This window comes from Ipomoea triloba, chromosome 15 (genome assembly GCF_003576645.1).
Source record: "Ipomoea triloba cultivar NCNSP0323 chromosome 15, ASM357664v1".
Taxonomy (NCBI): Eukaryota; Viridiplantae; Streptophyta; class Magnoliopsida; order Solanales; family Convolvulaceae; genus Ipomoea; species Ipomoea triloba.
The window spans coordinates 10,502,727-10,515,275 of NC_044930.1; the positions used below are offsets into that span (position 1 = coordinate 10,502,727).

At 35.9% G+C, this 12,549-nt stretch overlaps 1 protein-coding gene across 1 annotated transcript; it reads left to right on the plus strand.

Annotated features, from left to right (window-relative positions):
• Positions 1-1,996: 1,996 nt before the first annotated feature.
• On the plus strand, positions 1,997-12,140 carry LOC116006502 (aminopeptidase P2). Its single transcript, XM_031246908.1, has 13 exons — positions 1,997-2,472; positions 2,715-2,840; positions 2,935-3,054; positions 4,122-4,397; positions 5,289-5,461; positions 5,837-6,091; positions 8,930-9,081; positions 9,470-9,660; positions 9,858-9,966; positions 10,227-10,381; positions 10,554-10,646; positions 10,902-10,982; positions 11,815-12,140. The coding sequence occupies exons 1-13, from the start codon at positions 2,131-2,133 to the stop codon at positions 11,896-11,898; spliced, it is 2,157 nt and encodes a 718-aa protein (XP_031102768.1). The 5' UTR covers positions 1,997-2,130; the 3' UTR covers positions 11,899-12,140.
• The last annotated feature ends 409 nt before the right edge of the window (positions 12,141-12,549 follow it).

The following is a 12,549-nucleotide window of genomic DNA, read 5'->3' on the forward strand; positions in this document are numbered from 1 at the left end:
ACTTCTATGTAATTTATAATGCATTTTTTTAATTATACTATTATTATAATGTCTTTTATTGAAATAATTTTTTATCCAATTTATATTTTATTGTATCATTATAGTTTAGTACAATAACCTATTAATTCTTGTCATATGAAGGAGTAAAACTATAAAAGTAAATAAGTAAAGGATGAGAGTCCATAACTCTTAATTACACAACACCTTTAATGATCCACTTGAGTCCAACTTTCATGCAAAACACTTTTTTTTTTTTTTTGGGTTTGCCCAAAGGTACCCTTCAGCCAAAAACTAACCCACACTAAGTGGTACGGGACTGGCCAAACGATTTGCTCCATTCACATGGGTGAGGATCAAACTCTCAGCCTTATACTTAAAGGACGAGGTGCTGAACCACCACGCCAACCATATTGGTTCATGCAAAACACTTGAAAATAACTTATTCCCACCTCAGTGCATTGAACATGAAAAATTGTACTTAAATGCACAAACAAAGCAAATAAATGTTCTTTTAAATATAATATTGATATTTTGACAAAACATGAAAGTTAAGTGTGGTGTAAAACATAAACAAACATGAATTTATCAAGTTAATTACACTTTTTGAGTTCAATAAACTAATTACTATTTTTTTTTCACGTTAGGTTAATTTGACCAAAAAGTTTTAAATGATTGATTTTGATTAGTTTCTAACGGAATTAATACTCAATTTACTCATCGACTATAATGTGTTTTCTCGGTTTAGTCCTAAATGCCCTGTGTACTTAATTAAGTCATCGATTTTAATGGTTTAATCTAATTGAGTGATTTGAGTCCTCGGCCGTTAAGATCAAGGATTAAATCGAGAAAAATCACTATAGTTGATAACTAAATTTGATAAAATCACTATAGTCAAAAATTAATTTAGATAAAACTACTAAAGTCGAGTACTAAATTATGTATTAATAAATTTAAAATTATCAAATTATCTTAACATATGACTCAATTGAGTAAAATTATCTAAGTCAAATTTTTTTTGAATACTATTGATTCTGTTACAATGTAGTATCTGTATCTAAGTCAAAACTTAATTAAGTAAAAAAAACATTTAAAACTAAATTAAAAAAATCTGGTTAAAAAAATCAATTTAATCAAAGACTAGATTAAATATTACTGGGCGTTTGGTTGGGAGGAGAGAATTAGAGGGGGGGAAGAATTGTAATTCAATGGATAAAGTAGGAATTGAAATTATTTGGTATGCAAGAATATGAGTACAAGAAATTGAAATGTAAGAAATAATAAAATGCCCTTATGTTGTTTTTTTTTTTAAGATAAACGTAGTTATTCCATTAATTCATAACATAAAACGTTTACATCAACGATCAATGAAATGGTAAACAATTCCTTACAGTCAGACATAGAAACAACTTTTCTAACTATGCTATAGAAAACTTGAATCGCAGACTGTTTCATAACTAGGAAGCTATGTTCCTTCAAGGAGCTTAAAGCTTCATCAAAGATCTGGGTCTTCATCATCATTCTTTTTTGCTCGCCCATGATAAGATCAACACTTGCCCTTATGTTGTTGTATATGTAGTAGTAGCTGTAAAGTAGTGATAATAATAATAATTCTTTCAAAAATAATAATAATAATTATTATTATTATTATTTCAAAATAATAATACTAATTCTTAAAATAATAATAATAATAATAGTTATTTCAAATTAAAAAAAAAAAAGATAAATGATATAGAAGGAGAGACAAAATTATCTTTACACCAACAAAATTGTCCCTCCACTCCATTAAATTACAACCGCATAAATTACAATTCATCATTTGAAAGGTGAAATTATAATTTTCTCCAACCAAATAATATAATTTAAAAAAACTTTAAATTACAATTCAATGAATTACAATTTCCCTCCCACCCCACTCAACCAAACACCTCCTTAACTCGTTTCAAACATGGGCGACTAGAAATATAGAATGAAACGTACCAAAAAGAAATAAATAAATAATTGGAAAGAGAAGACTTCCTCTTGCGTCTCTTCCTTCTCAGTTCTCACGTTTACTAAAGCGTGAAAGCAAGAGATTCAGGAAAAATAAACATATCTTATCTCCCTGTCTGGCTGTCTCACTCTATTTCTCCGATGAACACGGCGGTGACCGTTGCTACGATGTCTCTCTCCACCACCATGCTCCGCCGCTCCTCTACCCTCCACTATCACACTCGCCACTCCCGCTTCCCACTAATCTCCCTTCCGATTCCTCGCAAACTCCACTTTCCCCTCAAATTTCCCTCGACCTCACCAAATTGCCGCGTCCTCATCGTACGGAACTCCAGCAACATCACCGCCAAGCCATCCTCGGAATTCCAGAAAAAGCCTCGCGGTCCCGACCAGGAAGAAAGGCTTCGCGCCCTCCGCCAGCTCTTTACGAGGCCTGATATTAACATTGACGCCTACATCATACCTTCACAGGACGCTCACCAGGTGAGGTTTCGTTACTTCATCAAGTTTCATGTCATTTCTGCTCACTATTTTTTTTTTTTTAAATTTTAATGGAGGAGCAATCCCCCTCAAAGATACATTTGTTATTATTGTAATCCCCAAAATGTAGGGGATATTCCAAAAGGGAAAAGGGAGGGTAAAGAAAAGTTTGTGAATTAATTTAAACCTTTGTTATCATTAATACAGTTGTTTTAATAAATGCATTTTTTTAAAAAAATTTCTAGAGTGAATTCATTGCTGAGTGTTATATGCGGAGAGCATATATATCAGGGTTCACTGGAAGTGCAGGAACTGCAGTTGTCACAAAGGATAAAGCAGCCTTGTGGACAGATGGGCGCTACTTTCTGCAGGTTTGAAATGTGAACATTCATCAATTATTGCTTTGACTTTCATTTGTCTATGTGATGGTGGTGCCTTGTAACCAATACTCATTGTTGTTGATAGGCTGAGAAGCAGTTGAGTTCTAGCTGGATTCTCATGCGATCAGGTAATTGGGGGGTGCCCACACCCAGTGAGTGGCTCAACAGTGTTCTCTCACCTGGTTCCAGGATTGGAATTGATCCTGTGAGTACTACTCAAACTTTCATTTGTGTTTTTGGAATTTGGATTGATGAATATTTGCCTCTTCCTGTAAGAATTAGAATGTTATATCTGTTTCTTTCTATTTTGTCTTTTGCAAAAAAAAATGTAGAATTAGAATGTTATGCTGCACAGGATTATTATTTCCATACATAAAATAAAATAGCTTAATGTTTTATATCCTCCCCCAACTTTAAAATCCACCTAAAAAAGTCTCAGTCTGCAAATACAAAAGTGGAACCTTTGGTTGTGCTTCTACATTTGAGTCATTTTCGGGAACTTCTGGGTTGTGATCATGGAAAAAGTAAGATTTGAAGTTATTATTCATGGTGTTAAATTCACATAATGGCAGTTTAGGTTTGTGTATAAACTTTTAGGAACAGAGATTAGGCAGCTCTCCATTGAAAATGGGCAAAGCTGGTTGGAAGAATGTGTTGAACATCATTCTTATTTGGTGGACATTGTAAAACCTTTACAGCATGTTTGGTTCATGGAATGACTTTTAGGGGAATAGGAATAATATTCCATAAGGAATGAAATAGGTCAAGAATAAATTAGGAATTCTATTCCATTGTTTGGTTCATTGAAAGCATTTTACTTTAGTGTTTGGTTGGTTTAAGGAATATAAATGGAATAATCATTCAAAAACAAATATACCCCTACCATGAATATTACGGAGTATATATAAAAGTGTGTGCGTGTCAGCGCGTGTGTGCAAACGTGGGCTCCCACAGAAGGGTGTATTTGATATTATGGAAAAATAGTTATTCTAGGTTTCCTTGTAAAAATCCTGTGAACAATTATTTTATTCTTGCATGTATTTTCTACAATTGGGTTAAGCCAAAGAACCAATACTCCAACACTACTTTTGTCATTTCATGCACTTTCAACTAGATGTGCAGTGTCCTAGAAATTTATGCCATTCTTAATATTTCTCATCCTTGTCAATCTTTCTGTCTTTCCTATCTCCATTAAACTTATGATTTTAAGTAACTGCTACATTTGCTTTTATCTGATAAGTCGCTTTCATGTTATTTGTGCGAAGGGAGCAGTTTTTGTTTTCATCAGATGCTGCAGAAGAACTGAAAGAGGACATATCTAAAGGGAATCATGAATTAGTCTTCTTGTCCAATTTAAACCTTGTTGATGAAATATGGAAAGAATCAAGACCACAGCCTCCTAAGAAACCAATTAGAGTGCATGACCTGAAATATGCTGGTGCAGATGTGTCTTCAAAGTTATTTTCCTTGAGGTCTGACTTAATTAATGCTGGTTCATCAGCAATTGTTATTTCCATGCTTGATGAAATTGCCTGGTTATTGAACTTGGTAAGCTCTCTTAACCTTCCTCAGACCTCTTTTGAACTGTTGTGCTTCTTTTTTTTTTCCCCAACATTTTTAATTGAGGTTGTTGAAATTGTGCATCTGCATGGTGTTTTGGTGCGCCCATTTTTTTATTAAATTATTTTTTGAAAATGAGAGATGTGAAATTGATTTCCAGACATAAATGAATGATATAATTTTGGTCCATTACAAGAAAAATGATGCAGTTTGTAACCTCCAATTTTTTAGAAAAGAACTAAGTAAAATCATTGTAATTATATTATTTGTTGCTTATCTAATGATGTAGTAATAAATGAAAATGCTTCCTAGTGGAGATAGAAATGTGTCATTAGTTTTTTGAGGTTGCTCATGTATGACCACCATCTTAGGATGCCAAAATGGCAACATGTGTAGGAATTCAGATGGCACAGGAACTCAATCTCGTTCATCAACTTGGTTTCATTTTGACATATTTTTCGTGTTTCAGCTCCTGAAAGGTTAACTGATATTTGTGTTCTTATAATATATTTGCCTTGTTGTAGCCAGTTTTCGTTGATACTTGATAGTACCCTGCATGAATTTTGAAATTTCCATGATTTCATGCTCAACAAAAATTCAGTTAACCTTTCAAATTTTACTTGATAGTACCCTGCATGAATTTTCAAATTTCCATGATTTCATGCTCAAAAAAAATTCATGTCTTTGTACTTCTAACCATAATGCTCCCTTTTCTCCTCCACCCAAACAAACATTGCAATCAGGAGGTAGTGGTACTTGTATTGCACGCTTTGCCTTTCCCATGGCTATGCTCAATGTTTCTTGGTTATTTAGCATTGGCATTCATTATCACTTGAGGGAAATTTTTTTTGGCATTCATTATTCTTGATGATTGTACAGAGGGGTAGTGATGTTCGACATTCACCTGTCATGTATGCATACTTGATAGTGGAGATTGATGGAGCAAAGTTATTCATTGATGATTCTAAAATCACACCAGAAGTTATGGATTACTTGAAGAGTGTAGGTGTTGAACTGAGAGCTTATGAATCCATTATTTCTGAAATTGAAAGGTGATTTTCAAGATTGTGCATTTATGCTCTCTTCTTGGTGTATTTTTCAAGTGCTATATAGCTAGTTTTCAAGGTTGTGCTGCTGTGTACCATGATCATGGGCGTTAATTATTTTCAAGAAGCAGAAAGACTACTACAAATAAATAACCATGGTTGGTGTTTGCACAAAATTAGTACCATAGGATTAACAAAATGATCTGACAAGCACAGATTATTTTCTTAATGTCTATGCTTTCTCAGGAAAAGAGTGGATAGGGATTATGTCTATGAATATGATCAGGAACACTTTTTTTTTTTTTTTTCTAAATTTTATTTTTACAATTTTATGAAGAAACATGGCCATATTCACTTCTGATATAAAAAGTTTCTGCTCAGTTTGGCAGAAAAAGGTGCAAATCTTTGGCTGGACAAATCATCTGTTAATGCTGCTATTACAAATGCATACAAGACTGCATGTGATAGATACTCTAGGAGCCCTGGAATCAAAAAGAGAAGTAATAAGAGCACAAATCTAGACACCAATGGTTTATCAGGGCAACCCCATGCATTCTATAGGAGTTCTCCTGTGTCTATGGCCAAAGCTGTGAAAAATAGTGCGGAATTGGAAGGCATGCAAAACTGTCATCTAAGGTAATTAAAATTGGAGCTGCTACATGATTTTTTTTATTTTTATTTTATTTTTTCAAGGGAAAATTGCTTTTTTGGTCCTTCAGTTATAACCGTGGTACAAACTTATGTTAATAACTAAAATGGGGAGAAAAGCTTAAGTGTGGGCAGTAGCTAAAAGACTTATATTTCTGTGTTCTCTGATTTCTGTCTCTACATTAGCTAGCTGATACATCTTTATATATACATGAGAGAAGACAAGCTTCCTCAAATTCTGCACTATTTTTATGCTGCCTAACTACACTTTTCTGCTGCCTAACTTTGCGGCTGCCAAAGTCTAACTTTGCTGCTGCACTTTTCTGCTAACATTGCTGCTGGCCTGCTGCCCAAGTCTAATTTTGCTGCTGCACTTTTCTGCTAACTTTACTGCTGCCTATAACACTAATATACTACACAACACTACTGCACACTACTACTTTACTGACATCCCCCCTCAAATTGATGCGGGTAAGTCTATCAGCATCAATTTGCTATTGAGAAACTTGTGTCTTTGGCGTATTAAATCTTTTGTAAAGACATCAGCTACTTGTAGATCAGTAGTAAGATGAGGTAGAGTGATAACACCTCGAATAAACGCCTCCTCGTCACCAAACATGTCAATGTCTTTCTAGTTTACCACGAAGCCTACTATCATTCAGTCACCAAGATTGTCAACACGACCACGAAGCCTACTATCATTCGGCCACCAAGATTGTCCACGAAGCCTACTATCATTCGGCTACCAAGATTGTCAACACGACCTCGAAGCCTACTATCATTCCGCTACCAAGATTGTCAACTCGACCACGAAGCCTACTATCATTCGGCCAAAACTTTATGCTATTTTTCTTCTCCGATGACGGATTGCCATTTTCGCCATCCCAATTAAACACCACAACGCACCTCTCACTTACTCCATAGCATGACTCTAAATATGAGACGGATCCCATGACTCAAACAACACAAACTAAACTTAAGACCAAATTAAAACAATCCCACAAATTAAACCAAACAAAACAATCTACTGCCCCTCCCTTTTTTTTTTTTTTTCATTAACTAAAAACAACACAAAACCCAAAACATGCTGCCCAACAAACCTACTGCAAATAGTTCCTCCCTCCTTATAACACTTCCAACATCAAAAACACCTATTACTTCCTCATCTACAACCATAGCAGCCGGAAAGCCACTACTGCATCTGCTGCCGGGAGCTCTGCTGCCAGGAGCGTTCTGCTGCGCAGGAAATGAAAGAGAGAGATGAAGCATCGGAGAGGAGGTCGCCGGAGAAGAGGATTCCAAGGTCACTGGAAATGACCCAGCTGCGCCACTGCTCGACAAGCTGGTTCGTCACTGCTGATCCAGGTTTGCTGGTTCGCCGTAGAAGAACAGGGAGAGAAAGAGAGACGAAGCTTCTAAAGCTGATGAAGACTCGCCCAAGTGACACCATCAGGAAATGGGCTCATCAAAACGAGACGAACGAGACAAATTTCTGCCAGAAATGGCCTCACGCGCCGTCACGCACCGGCGAGCGGTCGCCGGAGCTCCGGCCAACGGTGGCGCGTGGCGGCGCATGGAGGCTCCGTTCGCCGCGAAACTTCTGCCGGTTGCTCGCCTCTTTGTGCCGATCAATGCCCAGTAGGCTCTGATACCATGTTAATAACTAAAATGCAATGCCCAGTAGGCTCTGATACCATGTTAATAACTAAAATGGGGAGAACAGTAGGCTCTGATACCATGTTAATAACTAAAATGGGGAGAAAAGCTTACTCTGATACCATGTTAATAACTAAAATGGGGAGAAAAGCTTAAGTGTGGGCAGTAGCTAAAAGAAAAATGGGGAGAAAAGCTTAAGTGTGGGCAGTAGCTAAAAGAATTATATTTCTGTGTTCTCTGATTTCTGTCTCTACATTAGCTAGCTGATACATCTTTATATATACCTGAGAGAAGACAAGCTTCCTCAAATTCTGCACTATTTTTATGCTGCCTAACTACACTTTTCTGCTGCCTAACTTTGCTGCTGCCAAAGTCTAAGTTTGCTGCTGCACTTTTCTGCTAACATTGCTGCTGGCCTGCTGCCCAAGTCTAATTTTGCTGCTGCACTTTTCTGCTAACTTTACTGCTGCCTATAACACTAATATACTACACAACACTACTGCACACTACTACTTTACTGACAACTTAGTCCTAGAGTTATATGCGCGACCATCTTTAGCCCCTAAGTTATGCACAAAGTGGTGATTTTAGTCCCTCGGGGACTATTTCTACCACCAATTTGTCACTTAATAAAGTGGTTGATTTGGTCCTTCAAGGACTATAATTGCCACTCCATACATAACTTAGGGGTTAAAGATGGTGACGCATATTACTTAGGGACTAAGTCTGTACCACATATATAACTGGAGGACCAAAAATGCAATTTTCCCTTTTTTTTTATTATATACTTTTACTTATAACAAATAAGTCATTGGCAGTGCATCAATTGCAATGTGTAATATGGAGTTCATGTTGCATTCTTTCATATACTATGATTGGTTAATTTTCTGAGAATAACTATGCCTTTGATGGCTAGTTTGGCTGTTTGGTTTAAAGAGCAGATAATGCCTTCTTTAGTAATTAGAGTAATTGATGTTTGTTTGTCCAGTATATATTGGATAAAAAATTTGCATGGGATATTTGTAGTCACAGATTAATTTCAATATTACTAGTATATTGCTGCAACAATAACAGACTTTCATAAGTCTGTCAAATACTTATGCATTAATGCCAACTATATACTGGAGAAATATATATTGTTTAAACAAAGATGCTTGTCTTTCTATACAGAGATGCTGCTGCTCTAGCACATTTTTGGGCCTGGTTGGAGGAGGAAATCTGCAAGGATGTGGGTTTAACGGAGGTAGAAGTTGCAGAAAAACTTCTTGAATTTCGATCAAAGCAACATGGCTTTCTTGATACCAGCTTCGATACTATAAGTGGTATATAAGCCCTCTTTTTCAATTATTAGGGTTATTTGAAAAGTAAAATTTGAATGGTTTTTTCCCTCTATAACGGCACTTCTTTCTCTGATAATGTTCTTAGTTGGCATGAGCACATTCATACTTAATTACATCTTTGACCATTCTGCAATACTCTTAATTAGCTTCTATACTTCTATGTACACAACAATCAACATTGGCATTTGGTAATGTCAAATCTTTGGTGATGCTTTTGACCTCAAAAGTTCATATTTTACAAAAAACAATTAAATCCAAACCACTACAATTAAAAGTTCATATTTTTTTAATTGTGCCTCAAAATAGTGCTTACATTTCCTCTCCAATGAGTTTATATTCACACTTCATCCCTATTATATTGCTATTTCAGGTTCTGGTGCAAATGGTGCGATCATTCATTACAAACCAGAGCCTGATAGTTGCAGCATTGTGAATCGACATGAGCTTTTCCTTTTGGACAGTGGTGCTCAATATGTTGATGGAACAACTGACATAACAAGGACAGTCCATTTTGGTGAACCATCTTCACGAGAGAAAGAATGTTTCACTCGGGTTTTGCAGGTGTATATTTGCATGTTTATTTCTTTCACTAGTTTAGCTTCTTGAGTAACACATTATTGTAATGGAGGGTTCTATTACCATAACTTGGTTGCTTTTTGGTTTTTAACTTGTTATCTTATGGTGGATTGGTGGTGGTGGTCACCACTTGCATTTAGTCAATGATAGAGTTTCGTCCAGCTGAACTTCAATCTTTTCAGGGTCACATAGCACTTGACCAGGCTGTCTTCCCCGAAAACACTCCAGGTTTTGTACTGGATGCATTTGCTCGAGCATCCTTGTGGAAGGTTGGCCTTGATTACCGACATGGTAATTGTACTTTCCTTGTTTCCTTTTTTTTTTTTTTTGATAAGGAAGGAGATATTTCCTGAATGTTTGCCAGTTCCAGAAGAGAGATAAGTGAATAAGTGATAGATGGAAGATGCAATTCAAGGAGGAGGGCATGCATTTTTTGTACTTACATGTTTTCTACTTGTCGTGTTAACAAGGTTTATTCCATGATTTCCATCTTTTACTTAGGTATTCATTCATTTCTTTTTTTTTGGGTGTTGGAACTGTGTCCCGTCTAGGAACTGGGCATGGTGTAGGAGCTGCACTAAATGTTCATGAAGGTCCTCAAGGCATTAGTTTCCGTTTTGGAAACATGACTCCCATGGTGCCAGGCATGGTAGTCAGCAATGAGCCCGGCTACTATGAAGACCATTCGTTTGGCATTCGGATTGAGGTAGTGCACCCATATAGTTAAATCTGTGTCCTCAGTTCTATACATCATCTAATATATATGGGTTTCTCTTGGCAAGTCAACTCAAGCTTGACTCTTTCTGCACACTTCTATAGTGCAATGGTGCTTATTCTAACATTTGATTGTTGTGTGGAATTTGAACCATGTTTTCCAGAATCTTCTTTATGTTAAGGAAATGGACACTCCAAATCGTTTTGGCGGGATTGGATATCTTGGATTCGAAAAGCTTACTTTTGTTCCAATACAGGTATTTGAGCTTTACAAAATTATGTCCATCTAACATTTTTTGATTTCCTAGTATAAAACCCTGTCAAATTTCACAACACTTTATTCTGTATATTGGCATATGATGCACTTGACTCACCAGGCTCGGCGACCCTTGAATAGATGTTCATTGTAAATTTGTGTCATATGCATTGAAGTTGTGAATGATATTGATTGATGATGAATTTGACGAACATCTCTTCACCTTTGATGTTTTTCTTTTTACGTTTTTGGGTAGACTAAATTGGTTGATTTGTCGATACTCTCTGCTGCTGAGGTTGCTTGGCTGAATAGTTACCACTTGCAAGTGTGGGAGAAGGTAACCAGTTTAGAGTCACCCTTTTCCCCCATATTTGTGAAGGTATCCAAGTTGGAACAATTGTATACCATGGACCAAGGTTCATATTACATTGTGAACTCTAATTTAATGTGTCTACATTCTGTACCTGCAGTTAACAATTTCTGTACTTGTCAACAAATTGAAAACACATAACATAATAATTATAGACACAAACACATAAATTGTTAACTGCAGGTAGAGAATATGTTAACTGCAGACACACAATTATATGTTTGTAGTTATCATGTTGTGTCTGTAATTACCATGTGATGTGCCTTCAATTTATTTATAAGTACAGAAACGATTAATTGTATGTAGATATAGAATTTGAAGATTATTTTTGGATCAGAGCACACAATATAAGATAGACCCTAGTCCATGGTATAATTTGCTAAGTTGGAACTGCTTTGGTTGGCAAATAATTGTGGACCCTGGTCCAATACACAAAATTCATGTTCATAATATGCACACATAAACACGATATAATGAACATGAATTTTGTGCATTATGAACATAAATTATGTGTATTATGTTAAGTGTTTATGTGTCCTCAGTTATATAATACATAAAATTGATGTTCATAATACACAGAATTCATGTTCATAATGCACATAATTCATGCTCATTATATCGTGTTTATGTGTATGTGTATTATGACCATGAATTTTGTATATTTCGAACATGAATTATGTGTATCGGACCAGGGTCCATAGTGCACTGTGGACCAGGATATAACGATTGGCTTTGGTTGGGGTATAGAGTGAGATGGATAGGTAGTACTTTGTTATGAATAGAGAATGTGGTTTGACAGGTTTCAGGTTTAGTGGATGGTGGTGCTCGGGAATGGCTATGGAACAACACAAGGCCTATCGATTCATCTCCAACTCCTACTTAGTTACTTAGTTACTCTTTACCGCCATACTCAATACAGATATACGTCTGTTGTGTACATCAAGCATTCAACCCTAAATATTTGTTCAGTTATGTCAAGCTTAATTCCCAGTATTTGTCTAGTTCAAGTTTGGCGACTTGGCGTATGCATGGAATAGTCCAAAAATGAAAATATGCTTATTCCATAATTTGTTAAGATATTTTATTATAAAATATTATTCTCAATAATGAGTTATTCACAGTACATATCTATTGTTTTAAACGATTATATGAGTCAATTGCATGTAGCTGAGAGCAAGACTTACTTCAATAGCGACATAATTTGTAAGTCTGATTCAAGCAACGATATCCTTGCAGATGTGCATACTCCTGAGTTTTTAAATGGCTTGCGAGCATCTTGTATCTCTAGCCATGCATTAACGCTAAGCTAATATAATGAATGAGAAAGAGAGGAGGGAGATGAGGATTGAAGCTAGCAATTCAAGCTAAGAGAAGAAAAAGTCTTTTAATTTGTATATTGTATATATAGTATGTGAAATTAGTAGGGGCGGGGGAGATTGGGTATGGAATAATTGTGCTATTTTACGTACAGATAGTATTTGACTTCCGCGAAACAACCAATTTATGTACATACTTTTCCCTTTTTTAGAATTAG